The sequence below is a fragment of the Amblyraja radiata genome, chromosome 47 (assembly GCF_010909765.2).
Source record: "Amblyraja radiata isolate CabotCenter1 chromosome 47, sAmbRad1.1.pri, whole genome shotgun sequence".
Classification (NCBI taxonomy): Eukaryota; Metazoa; Chordata; class Chondrichthyes; order Rajiformes; family Rajidae; genus Amblyraja; species Amblyraja radiata.
Genome location: NC_046002.1, coordinates 1,041,048 through 1,062,985, shown reverse-complemented (window position 1 = coordinate 1,062,985; position 21,938 = coordinate 1,041,048). Strand labels below are relative to the sequence as shown.

Genomic DNA, 21,938 nt, shown 5'->3' with positions numbered 1-21,938 from the left:
AGAGGGGCTGGAGGGAGGGGGATAGAGGGATGGGAGGGGGTGAATGGGGGTGAGGGAGTGTGTTCCCGCCGGTATGAGCTGAGCTGCTGACTCATGTGGACTTTGCACATCCACTGGATTGTTGGCAGTCTCCACTGGATTTGTTGCAGGTGGCCAAGGCAGCGAGAATTCTCATAAACTCCGGAAAGTCGATGTCTTTACTTTTGTCATGTTCTATGACCTTATCCGCAAACTGCTCCAGTTTTTCCTTCTGCGGAAGCAGAGAGAGGGACAATCAGAAACAGTTAGACAGGTACGTGGATAGGATAGGTTTGGAGGGATATGGGCCAGGTGGGACTAGTGAAGCTGGGGCATTGTTGGCCGGTGTGGGCGTTGGGCCGAAGGGCCTGATTCCACACTGTATCACCCTATGACTCTATTCCCCTGTCTTTAGACCTCCTCTCTCCCCCCCCCCCCCCCCCCCCCCTCCCTCCCTCCCTCCTCATTCACACCCCTCCGCTCCTGTCTCTCTTCCCTCCTTTCTGGATGTTCTTTCAGGAAGGAGATGAGGAGGGATTTCTTCATTGAAACGTATCGAACAGTGAAAGGCCTCGACAGAGTGGATGTGGAGAGGATGTTTCCACTAGTGGGAGAGTCTAGGACCAGAGGTCACAGAATTAAAGGACGTTCCTTTAGGAAGGAGATGAGGAGACATTTCTTTGGTCAGAGGGTGGTGAATCTGCGGAATTCTTTGCTACAGACGGCTGTGGAGGCCACAAGTCAGTGGATATTTTTAAGGCAGAGATAGATAGATTGTTGATTAGTGCGGGTTTCAGGAGCTATGGGGAGAAGGCAGGAGAATGGGGTTAGATGGGAGAGATAGATCAGCCATGATTGGATGGTGGAGTAGACTTGATGGGCCAAATGGCCTAATTGTACTCCTATCCCCTATGACAACCCCTTTCCCCTCATCCACCACCACCACCCCCCCGCTCTCCCTCCACTCCTGTCTCTTTCCCCCCACCCCCCCCCCCCCCCCCGCTCTCCCTCCGCTCCTGTCTCTTTCCCCCCTCCCCCCCCCCCCCCCCCCCCCCCCCCCCCCCCCGCTCTCCATCTGCTTCTGTCCTCCCCCCCCCCCCCTTCTCCATTTCCCTTTAAAGCTGAAATAACTCATCTTTGGAGAACAGGGATAGGTCACATTTCGAGTCGGGACCCTTCTTCAACCCAAAACATCACTTATCCCATCTTTCCAGGGACGCTGCCTGACCCACTGAGTTACTCCAGCTTTTTGTGTCTATCTTTGGTTGAGACCAAAGATCCTATAGCAGAGCATGGGGGGGGGAGACATTGTAGTGTGGGGGGAGGCGAGGGAGTGTGCGGGGGGGGGGGGGGGGGGTTGAGGGGTGGGATAGGGCCTAGTGTGTGTGACGTTGCGGGGAGGTTTACAATGTTTCTTATTTAATGTCCCTTGTCTAGTCTGAAATAATGTTCATCATTGGATATAAAGATCAGAAGAAATATAATTGTGTGTGTGTTATATGATTATATACATTTATATCACATTCATGTATGTGTGTTAATAAACATTTTATTCTTTAACAAGAATTAACAGAAGAACTAACAGAATTATGAACCCTATATCACGCACAAAAACTGTTCCCCTGCAATTTGATTACACTGCGAGTCGGGTCGGGTCGGGTCCGGTTACTAAAATGGACGGGGAAAAATGCCCAGGATCCCCTCCGTAGCGTACTACACGTCAGCCCATTGCATTTCGCAGGAGTGGGCTATCTTGCTCCGCTATAGGATCTTTGGTTTAAACCAGCATCTGCAGTTCCTCGCTACGCATTTCTTGTCTTTAGTTTACTTTCAAGATACAACGCTGAAACAGGCCCTTCGGCCCACCGAGTCCGTGCCGACCAGCGATCCCCACACACTAGCATCATCCTACACAGACGAGGGACGATTTACAATTTTACAGAAGCCAATTAACCTACAAACCCGCACGTCTTTGGAGTGTGGGAGGAAACCGGAGCACCCAGAGAAAACCCACGCAGGTCACAGGGAGAGCGTGCAAACTCCGTACAGACAGCACTCGTGATCAGGATCGAAACCTAGTCTCTGGCGCTGTGAGGCAGCAACTCTACCGCTGCACCACCGTGCTTGCCCGCATTCCATTCGGCCCATTGCGCCCATGCCAGCTGACAGTAACCCTCCCTCACAAGAATGCGTTATAACCCCCTTGCCCCGTCGCTCTGCCCAGCTTTGGGTGTGTTCCACAGTTCCAGCAACCCACACGGACGTGTACGCAGCCCATCCCGCCCCGCATGTGTCTGTGTGACCGTGAGCCAGTGTGTCTGCATGTATATCTGCATGTGAGGGTCTGTATCTGTGTGTGTGAGTGTGTGTACCTGTGTGAGTGTGTGTATGTGTGTGAGTGTGTATCTGTGAGTGTGTGTATCTGTGTGTGTGTGTGAGAGCGTGTGTGTATCTGAGTGTGTGTGAGAGTGTGAATATGTTTACGTGTCTGTATCTGTGTGTGTGTGCATCTGTGTGTGTGAGAGTGTGTGTATGTTTACGTGTGTGTATCTGTGTGTGTGAGTGTGTACTTGTGTGTGTGAGAGAGTGCGTATGTTTACGTGTGTGAGTTTGTATATATGTTTGCGTGTGTGTGTGTGAGAGAGTGCGTGTGTCTGAGTGCGTGTATGTGTGTGAGTGTGTGTATATGTTTGCGCGTATGTGTGTGAGTGTGTGTATATGTTTGCGTGTGTGTGAGTGCGTATATGTTTACGTGTGTGTATCTGTGTGTGTGAGTGCGTGTATCTGAGTGTGTGTATATGTTTGCGCGTGTGTGTGTGTAAGTGCGTGTATCTGAGTGTGTGTGTATATGTTTGCGTGTGTGTGTGTGAGAGTGCGTATATGTTTACGTGTGTGTGTGTGAGTGCGTGTATCTGAGTGTGTGTGTGTATATGTTTGCGTGTGTGAGAGTGCGTATATGTTTACGTGTGTGTATCTGTGTGTGTGAGTGCGTGTATCTGAGTGTGTGTATATGTTTGCGCGTGTGTGTGTGTAAGTGCGTGTATCTGAGTGTGTGTGTATATGTTTGCGTGTGTGTGTGTGAGAGTGCGTATATGTTTACGTGTGTGTGTGAGTGCGTGTATCTGAGTGTGTGTGTATATGTTTGCGCGCGTGTGTGAGAGTGCGTATATGTTTACGTGTGTGTATCTGTGTGTGTGTGAGTGCGTGTATCTGAGTGTGTGTGTATATGTTTGCGCGTGTGTGTGTGTGAGTGTGTGTATCTGAGTGTGTGTGTGTATATGTTTGCGCGCGTGTGTGTGAGAGTGTGCGTATATGTTTACGTGTGTGTATCTGTGTGTGTGTGAGTGCGTGTATCTGAGTGTGTGTGTAGATGTTTGCGAGTGTGTGTGTGTGAGTGCGTGTATCTGAGTGCGTGCGTGTGTGTGAGAGTGAGCGTGCTGGCTGGGTGGGGACGGTACTCACATCCAACATTGTTATCTCCTCGCGGAGCAGTTTTTTAAGCTCGGCTAGATCCAGTGTGTCTTTTTTTCCGGTTGGCTTGGCGTATTTCTTGAAGATGTCCTTGATGTTCGTTAGCGCTTCCTCCAGTGGAGTTCCCATGACTGTGCGGCTAGCTGAAGAACAAGAGAGGGCAAGAGTTTTGTCTACTTTATTTTATTTGAGTTTAGTTCATCATCACACCTGCTTTCCTGTCAGCATGAAGACTCCACATGATTACAAGGGCACAGCAGTAGAGTTGCTGCCTCACCGTGCCAGAGACCTGGGTTCCATCCTGACTACGGATTCTGCCTGTACGGGCAGGCTTGCCACACACTGTGCCGCTCTCTGTCTGTCTGTGTGGAGTTTGCAGGTGCTGGGGATGATGGATTAAATCCCCACCCCCACCAACTTTCCTCTCCCTCTCCCCCTCCCCACTGTCAATCGCTCCTCTCCTCCCCCGGGATTAAAGGTGTCAGGGTTTATGGGGAGAAGGCAGGAGAACGGGGGTTTAGAGGGGAAGATAGATGTTCATGTGATAGCAGAATTAGGCCATTCGGCCCACCACGTCTACTCCGCCATTCAATCACAGCTGATCTCCACCATTCAATTAAGACCAGCACTCATTCGGAGTTTGGGAGGAATCCGCAGGTCACGGGGAGAGGGGTAAACCCACGCAGGTCACGGGGAGCCCCTGCCCAGGCTTTCCCTCGCGGTAGGGCAGCCCTATCTGCACCCTGACAGCGAATGCAGCAACTGCGGGCAACGCCACCCAACCCGTCACCTACTCACCCTCTCACTCACACGTGCTGCATCGCTGCCCCTCTCAAGCACACTCACTCTCACACCCACTCACACACACACACACACACTCTCACACCCAGACACCACAACCCTGCCGCTCTCTCACACGCCACATCCATGCCTCTCTCACGTACACTCTCACACATGCTCACATTTTCACACACACACGCTCTCACACTCGCTCACTCTCACACCCACTCACTCTCACACTCACCTGCAGACCATGTCCCTGCCTCTCACCCGCTCTAACACTCACACACACCCACACGCCACAATGCTTCCTCTCACACTCACATACACTCACTCTCACACCCACCCACATACACGCTCTCATTCACACACTGTCTCACTCACCAAGCCGTCTCACTCACTCACTCACTCACTCACTCACACATTCTCTCATTCACTGTCTCACTCATTCTTCCACACACACTCGCTCACTCTCTCTCTGTCTGTCTCACTCACACTCACTCACTCACACTCTGTCTCACTCACACTCACTCACTCTCTGTCTCACACTCACTCACTCACACTCACTCTGTCTCACTCACTCTCTCTCTGTCTCACTCACACTCACTCACTCACACTCTGTCTCACTCACACTCACTCACTCACACTCACTGTCTCACTCACACTCACTCTGTCTCACTCACGGTCTCATTCACTATACAAGTCACTTCTCATTCTTTCTCACACTCTCTCTCACACACTGCCTCATTCTCTCTCTCTCTCTCCCATTCGCACGCGTTCATTCTCTCTCTCACTCACTTGGTCGGGTCAGGTCCGGACTGCTGTGCTGTTGGATGGGTTGGTGAGTAGACAGGTGCGTGAGTCTCAGCCTCCCCTTCCTTTTATCTCCAGCCGGCCTCCCTCATCGCCACCCCCTGCAGGGTGTGGGCCGGGTCCGATTGGAGAGAGGCGAACGGTGGCTCATCGCCAAGCACCTCGGTTGCAGTGGAAGGAGCAATTCTCATTGAGGTGTGCCCTGCACCCTGATGGTGTCCGCCCTTCAACCCTCTCTCACCAAACCTGCTCACCAAACCTGCTCACCGATTAGAGTTAATATCAGAATCACACCACATCCCTGCAGCTCATCCCACCCTATGTAGCAATGTTACAAAATGTTGAGATTTTAAAAATCAAGTCTGCAATTTATCCCATCAGATAAAGCATAAAAAGAAGTTTAATTTGACACCTAATTCACGTTCATATCTTCAGTATTAAAACAGTTATGGCCATTTTCATACTCGGACATTAGCATCTTGTTCCCTATTGCTTTTCCATTGACTTAACTCAAAAGCTGTGATCGAGGACAGTCAAAAGCCCATAACTTTCTTAAAAATTAAGAGAACTGAATGACATTTTCAGTTATTATAGATTGAAGCATTCTGAAACAAATATGAAACAATCTTACTTGGATAACCTGAAATTAAAGCATATAATTAGCTAGTTACCTAATTGTAGCTAATTACAAAATTCAATTACCAGATCTAAACATCTATCCATTTCTTAAGAAAAGGTTAACATTTTTAAATAGCCTAAGTGTCCAAACAACATTCACACAAGAATTCACAATATAACATGATTTTTAAATCCCATTGTCATGAATTTATAGGCCAAATGGAAGGAACTTAGTGTTTAATTCCCGTAAATTAATGGCCATTTAAATCATCTTGCGAGTGGAATTTTGTGGAACGCGATCGATTGGAACGTTGCGGTTTGCGGTGAATTTAAACCCCATATCGGCAGGAAAAACATTTATTGCTGTTTATCAACATGAGGACCAAATTTGTGCCAATGAAAGTCAAATAAGCCATTATGAGACTGAGAAACAAGAATAAAACAGTTAGAGACATCAGTCAAACATTAGGCTTACCAAAATCAACTGTAATGCCCCTGTCCCACTTAGGAAACCTGAACGGAAACCTCTGGAGACTCTGCGCCCCACCCAAGGTTTCCGTGCGGTTCCCAGAGGTTGCAGGTGGTTGCCGGAGGTTGCAGGTAGTGGAAGCAGGTAGGGAGACTGGCAAAAACCTCCGGGAACCTCCGGGAAGCACACTGGAACCTTGGGTGGAGCACAAAGTCTCCAGAGGTTTCCGTTCAGGTTTCCTAAGTGGGACAGGGGCTTTTGGAACAACATTGCATGCAAACGTTTTGCATGCAATCAGTCTGAAGAAGGGTTTCGGCCCGAAACGTTGCCTATTTCCTTCGCTCCATAGATGCTGCTGTACCCGCTGAGTTTCTCCAGCCTTTTGTGTACCTTGCATGCAAACGTTGCTTGTCCAAGGCCAACAGCATTATAAATGACCCCACACATCTCCATCATGGACTGTTCACTCTGCTGCCCTCGGGCTAAATGTATAAGGAGCAGAACGGCCAGGTTTTGCAACAGCTTCTTCCCCCGAGCCATCAGAATCTTGAATTTCATATAATGTGCCGCCACTATTATCTATTTTATCTTTTTATCTATTTTACCTTTTTATCTATTTTATCCTTTTGTTATTTTATGTTGCACGGTGAGCCAGATGCAACAACATTTTGTTCAGACTTGCATTTGTTGGTCTATTTTTGAATGACAATAAAAATCATTATGAAGAAAGAGAGCACCGGTGAGCTTAATAATCGCAAAGGGACTGGCAGGCCAAGGAAGACCTCCACAGCCGATGACAGAAGATTCATAGCAAAAGGATTTGAGTATAGGAGCAGGGAGGTTCTACTGCAGTTGTACAGGGTCTTGGTGAGACCACACCTGGAGTATTGCGTAGTTTTGGTCTCCAAATCTGAGGAAGGACATTCTTGCCATAGGGGGAGTACAGAGAAGGTTCGCCAGACTGATTCCTGGGATGTCAGGACTTTCATATGAAGAAAGACTGGATAAACTCGGCTTGTACTCGCTAGAATTTAGGAGATTGAGGAGGGATATTATAGAAACTTCTTAAGGGGTTGGACAGGCTAGATGCAGGAAGATTGTTCCCGATGTTGGGGAAGTCCAGGACAAGGGGTCACAGCTTAAGGATAGAGGGGAAATCCTTTAGGACCGAGATGAGAAAAACTTTTTTCACACAGAGAGTGGTGAATCTCTGGAATAATCTCTGGAACTCTCTGCCACAGAAGGTAGTTGACGCCACACAGTTCATTGGCTATATTTAAGAGGGAGTTAGATGTGGCCCTTGTGGCTAAAGGGATCGGGGGTATGGAGAGAAGGCAGGTACGCGATACTGAGTTGGATGATCAGCCATGATCATATTGTATGGCGGTGCAGGCTTGAAGGGCCGAATGGCCTACTCCTGCACCTATTTTCTATGTTTCTATGTAAGAATTCTCTCTGTAATAAAGAAAAATCCCCAAACAAGTGCCCCAAACAACATCAGAAACACTCTTCAGGAGTCAGGTGTGGATTTGTCAATGACCACTGTCCGCTGAAGACTTCATGAACAGAAATACAGAGGCTACACTGCAAGATACAAACTACTGGTTAGCCGCAAAAATAGGATGGCCAGGTTACAGTTTGCCAAGAAGTACTTAAAAGAGTTACAGATCTGGAAAATGGTCTTGTGGACAGATGATATGAGATGAAGATGAACTTATATTGGACTGATGGCAAGAGCAAAGAATGGAGGAGAGAAGGAACTGCCCAAGATCCAAAGCATACCACCTCATCTGCGAAACACAGTGGTGGGGGTGTTATGGCCTGGGCATGTATGGCTGCTGAAGGTACTGGCTCACTTATCTTCATTGATGATACAACTGCTGATGGTAGTAGCATAATGAATTCTGAAGTGTATAGACACATCCTATCTGCTCAAGTTCAAACAAATGCCTCAAACCTCATTGGCCGGCAGTTCATTGTACAGCAAGACAATGATCCCAAACATACTGCTAAAGAAACAAAGGAGTTTTTCAAAGCTAAAAAATTGTAATTTCTTGAGTGGCCAAGTTAATCACCCGATCTGAACCCAATTGAGCATGTCTTTTATATGCTGAAGAGAAAACTGAAGTGGACTAGCCTCCAAAACAAGCATAAGCTAAAGATGGCTGCAATACAGGCCTGGCAGAGCATCACCAGAGAAGACACCCAGCAACTGGTGATGTCCATGAATCGCAGACTTCAAGCAGTCATTGCATGCAAAGGATACGCAACAAAATGCTACACATGACTACTTTCATTTACATGACATTGCTCTGTCCCAAACATTATGGTGCCCTGAAATGGGGGGACTATGTATAAACACTGCTGTAATTTCTACATGGCGAAACCAAAATGTATAAAAATGGCTTTTAATAAAATCTGACAATGTGCACTTTAACCACATGTGTTTTTGTCAATTACAAATCTCAAATTGTGGAGTACAGAGGCAAATAAATAAATAAATGATGGGTCTTTGTCCCAAACATTATGGAGGGCTCTGTAACTCTCCTTCCCAACCCCATTATTCTGCCCAGAACCCTGACATCCCGTACTAATCAAGAATCTATCTATCTCTGCCTTAAAAATATCCATATCTTGGCCTCCACAGCCGCCTGTGGCAATCAATTCCACAGATTCACCACCCTCTGACTAAAGAAGTTCCTCCTCATCACCTTTCTAAAGGAACGTCCTTTAATTCTGAGACTGACCTCTGTTCCGGGACTCCCCAACCAGTGGAATCATCCTCTCCACATCCACTCATTCACTCTATGGAAAGTCTTTCTCTGTTCAGTGAGTTTCAATGAGGTTTCCCCCCCCCCCCCCCCCCCCCCCATCATTCTAAACTCCAGGGAGTCCAGGCCCAGTGCTCCTCATACGTGAACCCACTCACTCCTGGGGTCTGGGCCGCCTCTCTCCCCCTCTGATTGTGGAGCATAAACTATTCTCCTATGCCCTCCAGTCCCAGCATAATATTCATGTGCCTGTCTAAACGCCTCTGAAATGCCTCGCAAAGAATGAGACAAAGGTGTAGTTCTGCACCTTAATCCGGCATTCACCTGTTCTGCCTTAACTGGTCTATCGCCCACATACCCGAGTTGCGTAACTGTTGTTCCTTCTCTTTGTTGCAAGGGATAATTTTGTAATGGGTGGGTGCTGTTGTGCAGATACTGACACCAACCCATCCACATAGTGATCGTTCTATTGTCCTGTCCCCACCCTTGTCACGCCACCAACTATCCCTCCCTGCTGGGTCCAAAGTTCACTCCCCACTCCATAACCCCTGGGGTTGCCTAGTATAATATAGTTCAGAGGTACACCGCGAAAACAGGCCCTTCGGCCCACTGAGTCCGCACCTCTCCAGAGATGCTGCCTGTCCCGCTGAGTTACTCCAGCATTTTGTGTCAACCTACTATATATGTCTTTGGAGTGTGGGTTGGAAACCAAAGATCTCGGAGAAAACCCACGCAGGTCACGGGGAGAACATGCAAACTGCGTACAGACAGGGGAAAAGGGTTCTGACTGTCTACCCCCTCTACGCCACTCATAACTTTATATAATTCCATCATGTTGAATAGGATTGAATACTTTATGGTCACTGGTGACGAGTCACAGTGAGTTTCTTTGCCAGCATGCCCATGCCAACTAATGGGCGCGGACAGTTACAAAGTATCCCAAATGCACCAGCTATAGGAGTAGAATTAGGCCATTCGGCCCATCAACTCCGCCACTCAATCATGGCTGATCTCTGCCTCCTAATCCCATTCTCCTGCCATCTCTCCATAACACTTGACACCCGTTCGAATCAAGAATTTGTCAATCTCTGCCTTAACAATATCCACCCTCTGACTAAAGAAGTTCCTCCTCACCTTCTTTCTAAAAGAGCGCCCCTTAATTCTGAGGCTGTGCCCCTCTGGTCCTAGACTCTCCCACATGGAAACATCCTCTCCACATCCACCCTATCTCTGCCTTTCATTATTCTGTAGGTTTCAATGAGGTCCCCCCTCGACCTTTTAAACTCTAGTGAGTACAGGCCCAGTGCTGACAAACGCTCATCATATACTAACCCACTCATTCCTGGGATCATTCTTGTAAACCTCCTCTGGACCCTCTCCAGAGCCAGCACATCCTTCCTCACAAATGGGGCCCAAATTTGCTCACAGTACTCCAACTGCGGCCAGTGGGAGAGTCGGGAACCAGAGGCCACAGCCTCAGAATTAAAGGACGTTCCTTTAGAACGGAGGTGAGAAGGAATTTCTTTAGAGGTTGGTGAACAATGGCCTAGATTACAGCTCAATTGTTAGCTGTTTGCTAGCAGTACTCCACATGCTGCCTGCCCAGTGCCTTATAGAGCCTCAGCATTACAGCTCTGTTTTTGTATACCAGTCCTCTTGATGATGATGCCAACATTGAATTTGCCTTCCTTACTACGGATCCCAGGCCAGATCCACCCCTGTCCCCCCGCCCCTTCACGACAGTCCCCTCACACAGGGACCTCCTTTGTTCCCCCCCCCCCCATTCAATCTCACGCATTCCAGAGACAACAACCCAAGTCTGGCCAATCTCTCCCTGTATATAATACCCTCTAATCCAAGCAGACTTCTGGAACAGGCCCTTCGGCCCACATTGTCCATGCTGGACATGACGCCATGATTCAATTCACTGAAACTTTATTGTCAGGTGTACCTAGGTACAGTGAAACGCTTTGTTTTGCGTACGGCCCGGTAAAATCGTTCAGCAGACGTCACTGAGGAAGTGAGCAAGAGTCGCCGCGTTTCTGGCACCGACAAAGTTGCAAAAAGTTCATCGTACCGTCTTATCTTCTGCCTGACGTCGCACGCACACAAGGTCTCGGAGCAGAATTAGGCCATTTGGCCCATCAAGTCAATACTTACCATTCAATCATGGCTGATCTACAGTGCCCTCCATAATGTTCGGGACAAAGACCCATCATTTATTTATTTGCCTCTGTACTCCACAATTTGATATTTGTAATAGAAAAAAACCATGTGGTTAAAGTGCATGTTGTCAGATTTTATTAAAGACCATTTTTATATATTTTGGTTTCACCATGTAGAAATTACAGCAGTGTTTATACATAGTCCCCCCATTTCAGGGCACCATAATGTTTGGGACACATGGCTTCACAGGTGTTTGTCATTGCTCAGGTGTGTTTAATTACCTCCTTAATGCAGGTATAAGCGAGCTCTCAGCACCTAGTCTTTCCATCAACTTTTATTGCTGTTTATCAACATGAGGACCAAAGTTGTGCCAATGAAAGTCAAAGAAGTCATTATGAGACTGAGAAACAAGAATAAAACTGTTGGAGACATCAGCCAAACCTTAGACTTACCAAAATCAACTGTTTGGAACATCATTAAGGAGAAAGAGATATGCTGTGGGCCGAGGAGCTTTATTCCAGTGTTTCGTGACCCAAGTCACAGAACTACATGAAATGTTCACGTATAGTGTAAAAATATATAAATCACCCCTGAAACTCGTCATGAACAAGACTTGCACATTTTTAAAATTAAATTACAGAAAAAACGGAAAACATTCGGGTATTTTTCGTCCAATCAAAGCACATTCTACATTGAGTTGTCTGCCCGTTGGCTAATCACGCACTTTGCTTCAGGCTAGCACACAGCATGGCTGAGAGGACTTCACTGATGCCTGTTTTACTGGAGATTCCAATGAAGGTTCTGTGGAATACATGTCGTGGAAACTTGCAGCAGGGTCATTGAATTTAGTGAGAAAAACATTAAGAATTCTGAAGAATGTGCAGCTAAGTGGATAGAAGTGGAAGAAAGTCTTGAAAGCAAAGTCCCTGCTGAGATGCTGCAACACAAAGTTGTGAAACCAGTGAAACTTTGTGAATCAACTCAAACTGAAAGGTAAGATCAAAGTCTGAATTTATGAAAATTAATCTGTATGGACTTTAATTAATTTAATTGCACCCATTTATAATGTGAAAAAATGAGATTTGGAGGCTGTACATTCACTCATTCATTCACTCACACACTCATTCACTCACTCATTCATTCATTCTTTCATTGCTTCATTCATTCCCTCATTCATTCACTCACTCACTCACTCACTCATTCATTCCTTCATTCATTCCTTCATTCATTCCTTCATTCATTCACTTATTCGTTCATTCACTCATTCATTCCTTCATTCACTCATTCATTCATTCACTCATTCATTCCTTCATTCCTCCATATATTAATGATCTGGATGAGGGAATTGAAGGCAATATCTCCAAGTTTGCGGATGACACTAAGCTGGGGGGCAGTGTTAGCTGTGAGGAGGATGCTAGGAGACTGCAAGGTGACTTGGATAGGCTGGGTGAGTGGGCAAATGTTTGGCAGATGCAGTATAATGTGGATAAATGTGAGGTTATCCATTTTGGTGGTAAAAACAGGAAAGCAGACTATTATCTAAATGGTGGCCGACTAGGAAAAGGGGAGATGCAGCGAGACCTGGGTGTCATGGTACACCAGTCATTGAAAGTGGGCATGCAGGTGCAGCAGGCAGTGAAGAAAGCGAATGGTATGTTAGCTTTCATAGCAAAAGGATTTGAGTATAGGAGCAGGGAGGTTCTACTGCAGTTGTACAGGGTCTTGGTGAGACCACACCTGGAGTATTGCGTACAGTTTTGGTCTCCAAATCTGAGGAAGGACATTATTGCCATAGAGGGAGTGCAGAGAAGGTTCACCAGACTGATTCCTGGGATGTCAGGACTGTCTTATGAAGAAAGACTGGATAGACTTGGTTTATACTCTCTAGAATTTAGGAGATTGAGAGGGGATCTTATAGAAACGTACAAAATTCTTAAGGGGTTGGACAGGCTAGATGCAGGAAGATTGCTCCCAATGTTGGGGAAGTCCAGGACAAGGGGTCACAGCTTAAGGATAAGGGGGAAATCCTTTAAAACCGAGATGAGAAGAACTTTTTTCACACAGAGAGTGGTGAATCTCTGGAACTCCCTGCCACAGAGGGTAGTCGAGGCCAGTTCATTGGCTATATTTAAGAGGGAGTTAGATGTGGCCCTTGTGGCTAAAGGGATCAGAGGGTATGGAGAGAAGGCAGGTACGGGATACTGAGTTGGATGATCAGCCATGATCATATTGAATGGCGGTGCAGGCTCGAAGGGCTGAATGGCCTACTCCTGCACCTAATTTCTATGTTTCTATGTTTCTATGTTTCTATTCCTTCATTCATTCACTCATTCATTCACTCATTCATTCTCATTCATTCACTCATTCACTCACTCACTCACTCATTCATTCCTTCATTCATTCATTCACTCATTCAATCATTCATTCACTCATTCGTTCATTCACTCATTCATTCCTTCATTCATTCCTTCATTCATTCACTCATTCATTCATTCATTCATTCATTCACTCATTCGTTCATTCACTCATTCATTCACTCATTCATTCCTTCATTAATTCCCTCATTCATTCCTTCATTCATTCATTCATTCATTCACTCATTCATTCCCTCATTCATTAACTCATTCATTCATTAACTCATTGATTCATTCACTCATTCATTCATTCATTCACTCATTCATTCATTCACTCACTCATTCATTCACTCATTCATTCACTCACTCACTCATTCATTCACTCACTCATTCATTCATTCATTCACTCATTCATTCACTCATTCATTCATTCACTCACTCATTCATTCATGAAGTTGAGGGCCTAAACTATGTGTATCATTAAGGTAAATTAAACATTTTCACTAATGCCAGCTTGTTGTAATCTAATAAGTCTTTAACATCTAATCTCGGAGCTGCCTGCGATAACTTACCGGGAAAAAGTGCTCCGATCGCGAGGCCTATGTATTTAACATAGTGAAGCCGCGGTCTCAATTAAGAAGCGGCCGATTCGCGAACGCGGAGCCGCGGAACTTCTCCGTGGGGGGGGGGGAGGGGGGGAGGCTGTACATAGTGATGTCCGTAGCGGCCGTTTCCAGGCCCCGACCACGGGAGAAAAACGGAGGAATATTCATTACACTTTATAGGCTGCCATTGGAGTGAGAAATGGTCAGAAATGACTGATGTTTATGTAGAAATGAATTGGTGTATGTGAACTTTAACTTGAACTAATTTATCTATGGTAGCAACAGTGTTATTCTCATTAACATTAAGAAGAGGATGAAATGTTATGAATTGAAGTCCATGCAGACTTAATGACTATGAGATGGGGTTTTTTGGTAGCCTCTGCCTGACCCTTACACTTAATTATATATGATTACAATCATATTTACGTCATATATATATATATATAGGTATAATAATATATAGTTTAAATGGACTGCAACACGGAAATAGGCTGCCCATGTTGTAATATGGGCATTGGCTACTAGATGGCGCTTACTTTCCCGATCTCATTTTCTAATTAGTTCAATTAATTAATGTGCAACGTTTGGCAATGACGAGTTATGACGTCATTCTCAATTATATTTCATCTAAATCTGTGGAAAATTTCATGTAGTTTGGTGACTTGGGTCACGAAAACTGATTTCTAGACACATTTTTGATGCTCGGCCCACAGCCTAAGAGCCTCCACAGCTGATGACAGAAGAATTCTCTCTATAATAAAGAAAAATCCCCAAACACCTGTCTGACAGATCAGAAACACTCTGCAGGAGTCTGGTGTTGGATTTGTCAATGACCACTGTCCATTTAATGAACAGAAATACAGAGGCTACGCTGCAAGACCCCTGTATAATGTCAAAGGAGGCTCATGTTCCTCTCCCTCCACCCCTCCCCTCCTCCCTCGCCTCCTGCACCTTGAGGCAGGCAAGAATGTGTTTTAATTCTAAGCGATACAACAACTGGCTCATTAGCTGTTGGGTGGAACCTTGAGATTGGTATTTTAATCCACAAGCAGGGAGGGGAAAATATACCAAACGCCTTTCATGAATGCAACCTGTCAAAAACAAATTGGAGGAACTACACCTCATATTTCTCTGTTCGTATTTAATATTTAATACAGAGCCCTCCATAATGTTTGGGACATAGACCCATCATTGATTTATTTATTTGTCTCTGTACTCCACAATTTGAGATTTGTAATAGAAAAATATCACATGTGGTTAAAGTGAACATTGTCAGATTTTAATAAAGGCCATTTATATACATTTTGGTTTCACCATGTAGAAATTACAGCAGTGTTTATACATAGTCCCCCCATTTCAGGGCACCATAATGTTTGGGACACAGTAATATCATGTAAATGAAAGTAGTCATGTTTAGTATTTTGTTGCGTATCCTTTGCATGCAATGACTGCTTGAAGTCTGCGATTCATGGACATCACCATGTGAATATAAATCTTGAATCAGCACTGTAAAATGGTTATGTGAAGGGAAAATGGAAGTCAGGTGAACTGGATTGAAACTTAAAATGTCTGCTCACCAAAGTTGCTGACTATGTGGCTGCAGGCCTCAGGAAGTTGTGATCCTGAGAAATACACATTATCCTGCTGATGCTGCATATTCGCAACTTTGATCTTCCCCGCACTCGTCTGATTGAGGTGGCTGAGTTTCAGAAGGCTGAAGAATATGCAACCCACTGGCTCCCGAATGTCTGAGAAATGTCCCTGTCTTAGCTCTAGGATTGTTCCAATAATTAACATCTCCCATTGTGTACTCCCTGTCTTAGCTCTAGGATTGTTCCAATAATTAACATCTCCCATTGTGTATGTGCCTGTTATCATGACCATTGTACATCTCCCATTCATGTATGTGCCTGTTATCATGACCATTGTATATCCCCATTGTGTACAAGTCTGTCGATTGTTTGGGTAATGTGGAAGGGGGGCTAAACGGTGGCATTAATGTATATAAAGCATTGCAATTAAGGGCAGTCAGCTAGACTCTTTGCTAGGTTGTAACCTGTGTGAAGACTCCTGCTCAATAAACGTACGTTTAAAGCAAACCTGGTGCCTGATCGATTATTGTCGAAACAACCGATGTGAGAGAAAAAAAGTGAATCAACATTTGGTGGCAGCGGTGGGATGTCAACCGGCGACTGATCGAGCCGGCGAGTGAATCCACTGGGCGACGGGATCGATGTGAAGGGTGCGCAGCCAAGTGAGTAGATTTAGTTAAATCTCCTCTTGGTCCTTCCTCGTATCCCGGCGTAGCAGGGTAATTCGCTGACTTGCATCGGTTGGTGGGACGACATCCGAACGTTCCGGTTGTGGGCACTGGGATAGGGCCGTCTCGAGGATTATCCTAGTCTGATCGAGCGGATAAAACACCCCGTAGAGGGGGACCGTGGACGGTATATAAGAGGAGTGCACTGTGTATAGGAAGTTAACTAGTATTGAGACGTTAACTGAGACCAAGGTACCCCCATATCTCACCGAAAGTCCACTTCAAAGTGACTGAGTGAGATACGGTGGAACCAAGGACTCTAGGTTAACCCTGAAAGAGTTAACAAGTATTGAGTGTTAACCGAGACCAAGGTACTCCCATATCTCACAGAAAGTCCGCTTTAGAGTGGCCGAGTGAGATACGGTGGAACCAAGGACTCACGGTTAACCCTGAAATTTTGTTGTGATATTTGTGTGACCGTCTCGAGGATTATCCTAGTCTGATCGAGCGGATAAAAAAACCCCGTAGAGGGGGACCGTGGACGGTATATAAGAGGAGTGCACTGTGTATAGGAAGTTAACTGGTATTGAGACGTTAACCGAGACCAAGGTACCTCCGTATCTCACTGAAAGTCCGCCTTAGACTGGTTGTTAAGAGAGGAAATCCTCCACGCGAAGGTCAGGAATTGAAGTGACCAAGTGAGATACGGCGGAACCAAGGACTCTAGGTTAACCCTGAAAGAGTTAACAAGTATTGAGTGTTAGCCGAGACCAAGGTACCCCGTACCTCACAGAAAGTCCGCTTTAAAGTGGCCGAGTGAGATACGGCGGAACCAAGGACTCACGGTTAACCCTGAATTATTGGTGTGTAATAGCATAAGTGTATATTGAATCGTCGGATTAAAAAGTATTGAGTGTTAACCGAGACCAAGGTACCTCCGTATCTCACAGAAAGTCCGCCTTAGACTGGTTGTTAAGAGAGGAAATCCTCCACGCCAAGGTCAGGAATTGAAGTGACCGAGTGAGATACGGCAGAACCAAGGACTCGCGGTTAACCCTGAAATATTGTGTGTGATATTATAAGTTTAAAAATGGGTAATGGTATGGACACCAGTGGTCACCCAGACCGGCCATTACATCAGCTATGTTTCTTGCATCCAGAAATGGAGGAGACCTTTAGGCGTATGTCGGGAGGACTCATTCATAAACTGGGGAAGGATGAATGGCCTGAAGGGGGTTCCAATGATATGGGTGTGTTGTCAAGGGCTCAAAGTGTGATATGGAAAACGGATAGAAAATATATATATAAAAAGGCCATTCAGTTGTGGATCGATCATTGTAACAAAGAAAAGGCACGGTCTTTAACGGCCAGTTGGCAGAATAATGCCTTGAAACTAGGAATACCCCTGACCGAGGGGGGTCAGGAGAAGTCAGTGACAGTATTAAAACAAGAATGCAGGCATGCAAAGGAAAGTAAGGATCGTCAGGAGAGAGAGAGACAAAATAAGGCCAAGGTAGATAAAGACTTACGTAAGTCGGTGGCTGGCATAGATTTGGGAGGTGACGACGAGGAGGAGGTAGAGGATTATCCTTGGGGAGTCCGTGGAGCACCCCCGTTGAACCAGCCTGCCCCCGTTGCCAGTCCTGTGTCCGCAAATGTGCGGCTCACACGACAGGAGATTCCCCGGTCCAAATCGGTAACAGGTTGGCTGATGAAGCGGCTAAGTGTGCTTCACGCGATAGATTTAAAGTGGTGGGTAGTATGATGAGGCAGGTGAAAAGCCTTTATATGGGCTCGTCTGAATCTGAGAAACCTATGCCAACCATAAATGATGTATTGCTCTTACAGGGGGACGCCTCTGCTAATGTTATAATGGAATGGGAGCAGCTGGGCTGTCGGAAGGCTGACTCTGGATTGTGGCTCACGCCGGCCGGACAGACCTGTATGACAGACCAGTTAGCGACCTGGGTCATTGATTGCCTACATCTAGCCACTCACTGTGGGGCCACCCTGCTAGTAGACGCTCTCTTACAGGCATGGTGGCATCCTCGACTTAAGGTTTTGGCAGCACAAACTAGCGCACGGTGCCTCACCTGTGCGACACACAACCCAGGTAAAGGAGTTGTCTGCCAGACAGGTCGTACTCCATTACCTACTGCTCCGTTTGAAACCTTACAGATGGATTTTATTGATTTGCCTAAGTGTCAGTGTTATAAACATGTACTTGTTATTGTTGATGTGTTTTCTAGGTGGATTGAAGCCTTTCCCACCACTGATTGTACTGCCTCTACGGTGGTGTCTATTTTATTACGGCAGTTTGTTCCTCGATTTGGGGTTCCAAATACCATCAGTTCGGATAACGGCCCTCACTTTATTGCCGCTATCAATAAAGAATTGTGCCGACAGCTGGGAGTAACTCAGCGGCTGCATTGTGCTTATCGCCCACAGGCTGCAGGAATGGTGGAACGCTTGAACCAGACCCTGAAGACCAAGCTTGCCAAGCTGGTGGACCAATCAGGCTCCACATGGGTTAAAATGTTGCCTGTTGCTTTGTTCCAGATCAGAGTCCTTCCAGCAGGGAAGACAAGGTTGTCTCCTGCAGAGATCATCTACGGCCGACCTCTGCGCACCCCCTGGACAGACATTATCCCGGCCACAATGACATTGCATCACATGACGGAGGAGATGGTCTCTTACGTCCTTGCCCTTACAAGGGCCCTGCGTGAGATTCATGGGGAGGTCAAGGCCGCTTATGTGGGCGACATAGATTTTCCCGTTAATGGACGGATCACCCCGGGCTCTTATGTGTTGATTAAGAATTGGGTTCGTAAAGACACCCTTTCTCCTCGATGGTTGGGCCCCTTCCAGGTTCTCCTCACCACCCCCACCGCAGTAAAGGTAGAAGGACGATCGGCATGGGTGCATTTGCACCATTGCAAAGTGATTGGTGACACCAAGCAAAGGGGGGAGGTCAAGGTCAGGGAGGGGGATCCAGTCCACGGGAAGCAGGGCACGAATTAATTTTGCCATGAAATTGCACGTTCTTTTCTTTTTCCCTCCCTTGTCTTCACAGATACGAAATAAATCGCTGAGATGAGGGTCTTTGTGGCATTCATATTAGTGGTGACCACTGCAGGGTTAATCGGTGTTGGCTGGAAATGGACAAAGCCTGAACATGGACGGAACGAACGAGGAAAGAGAGGGGAACGAGAAGACTCCAATTTATTCATTCAGGCACACAACGAGCTATTCGGGAAGGGGCAGGTGGTTTGTTATCCACAAATGACATCAGTTACCTCCCTGTTTACCCCATCCCCTGCATGGGGCAGAACCGAACGATTGGTGAAGTGCCAGGGAAAAGAAATGGTCCCTGTCAAGCCCGTCAGCATCGACTATGATATGCTTCTTGCTCCACCGGCCAACTGCTTACCGCTACCTAAGAACAATAACCACTCCTACGACAATTGCTATAATGGATCTAGGATGGCGTCAAGAGCACCAGCCAGGCCATCGTGAGCAGGAGAAACTGTTACCATTCCCCAACGACAGCGACAACGATGAAGTGAGTGAGGAAGGAGAGTTGGGGGACAAGGGTCGGACGGTCCAAGAAGCCTTGGCCAGGGAACTAGAAGGTTACGAGATTCGGCGAATGGGACTTTTAAATGGACTGTGAGTGTTGCCATAAAAATGGCAAAAGGGGGGAATGTGAATATAAATCTTGAATCAGCACTGTAAAATGGTTATGTGAAGGGAAAATGGAAGTCAGGTGAACTGGATTGAAACTTAAAATGTCTGCTCACCAAAGTTGCTGACTATGTGGCTGCAGGCCTCAGGAAGTTGTGATCCTGAGAAATACACATTATCCTGCTGATGCTGCATATTCGCAACTTTGATCTTCCCCGCACTCGTCTGATTGAGGTGGCTGAGTTTCAGAAGGCTGAAGAATATGCAACCCACTGGCTCCCGAATGTCTGAGAAATGTCCCTGTCTTAGCTCTAGGATTGTTCCAATAATTAACATCTCCCATTGTGTACTCCCTGTCTTAGCTCTAGGATTGTTCCAATAATTAACATCTCCCATTGTGTATGTGCCTGTTATCATGACCATTGTACATCTCCCATTCATGTATGTGCCTGTTATCATGACCATTGTATATCCCCATTGTGTACAAGTCTGTCGATTGTTTGGGTAATGTGGAAGGGGGGCTAAACGGTGGCATTAATGTATATAAAGCATTGCAATTAAGGGCAGTCAGCTAGACTCTTTGCTAGGTTGTAACCTGTGTGAAGACTCCTGCTCAATAAACGTACGTTTAAAGCAAACCTGGTGCCTGATCGATTATTGTCGAAACAACCGATGTGAGAGAAAAAAAGTGAATCAACAACCAGTTGCTGGGTGTCTTCTCTGGTGATGCTCTGCCAGGCCTGTATTGCAGCCATCTTTAGCTTATGCTTGTTTTGGGGGCTAGCCCCCTTCAGTTTTCTCTTCAGCATATAAAAGGCATGCTCAATTGGGTTCAGATCGGGTGGTTGACTTGGCCACTCAAGAATTAACCATTTTTTAGCTTTGAAAAACTCCTTTGTTGCTTCAGCAGTATGTTTGGGATCATTGTCTTGCTGTAGAATGAACTGCCCGCCAATGAGTCGAGTCAAGTCAAGTTTATTTGTCACATACACATACGAGATGTGAAGTGAAATGAAAAGTGGCAATGCTCGCGGACTTTGTGCAAACTACAAACTACAAACAGAATGGAACAGAATCACATATTAATTTACATATTACATATTGTGGGAGGAAGAAAAAAGGAGAAAAAAACGCAATTTAAAAAAAGCAGTAGAATGGTTCAGTAATGTTAGTCCCTGGTGAGATAGGTGTTTACAGTCCGAATGGCCTCTGGGAAGAAACTCCTTCTCATCCTCTCCGTTCTCACAGCATGGCAACGGAGGCGTTTGCCCGACCGTAGCAGCTGGAACAGTCCGTTGCAGGGGTGGAAGGGGTCTCCCATGATTTTATTTGCTCTGGAGTTGCACCTCCTGATGTATAGTTCCTGCAGGGGGGCTAGTGAAGTTCCCATAGTGCATTCGGCCGAACGCACCACTCTCTGCAGAGCCTTCTTGTCCTGGGCAGAGCAATTCCCAAACCAAATCGTGATATTTCCGAAACAAGATGCTTTCCACAGCCGCTAAGTAGAAGCACTGGAGGATCCTCAGGGACTCTCTGAATTTCCTCAATTGCTTGAGGTGGTAAAGGCGCTGCCTTGCCTTACTCACGAGTGCTGCGGCATGTGATGTCCATGTCATGAGTTTTTCGAGGCATTTGTTTGAACTTGAGCAGATAGGATGTCTCTATACACTTCAGAATTCATTATGCTACTACCATCAGTGTTTCTGATCTGTCGCACAGGTGTTTGGGATTTTTCCTTATTATTATAGAGATAATTCATCTGTCATCAGCTCATCTCTTACCAATCGCAAAGGGACTGGCAGGCCAAGGAAGACAGAAGAATTCTCTCTATAATAATGAAAAGTCCCCAAACACCTGTCTGACAGATCAGAAACACTCTCCAGGAGTCAGGTGTTGGATTTGTCAATGACCACTGTCCGCAGAAGACTT

The 21,938-nt window shown here is 46.2% G+C and overlaps 1 protein-coding gene across 2 annotated transcripts in view; it reads right to left on the bottom strand.

Moving 5' to 3' along the window:
* LOC116968938 (protein S100-A6-like) overlaps positions 1–21,938 on the bottom strand; it is a 36,203-nt gene continuing 14,265 nt past the window's right edge. The window contains exons 1-3 of one of the 2 annotated variants that reach the window (XM_033015933.1): positions 5,064–5,376; positions 3,481–3,632; positions 1–250 (exon numbers count right to left, since the gene is read on the bottom strand). In XM_033015933.1, the coding sequence (XP_032871824.1) occupies positions 92–250; positions 3,481–3,618 (297 nt within the window). In that variant the 5' untranslated portion in view covers positions 3,619–3,632; positions 5,064–5,376 and the 3' untranslated portion in view covers positions 1–91. Of the gene's footprint in view, positions 251–3,480; positions 3,633–5,063; positions 5,377–21,938 lie in introns of those variants that run through there. The other variant, XM_033015932.1, reaches the window with a different exon arrangement.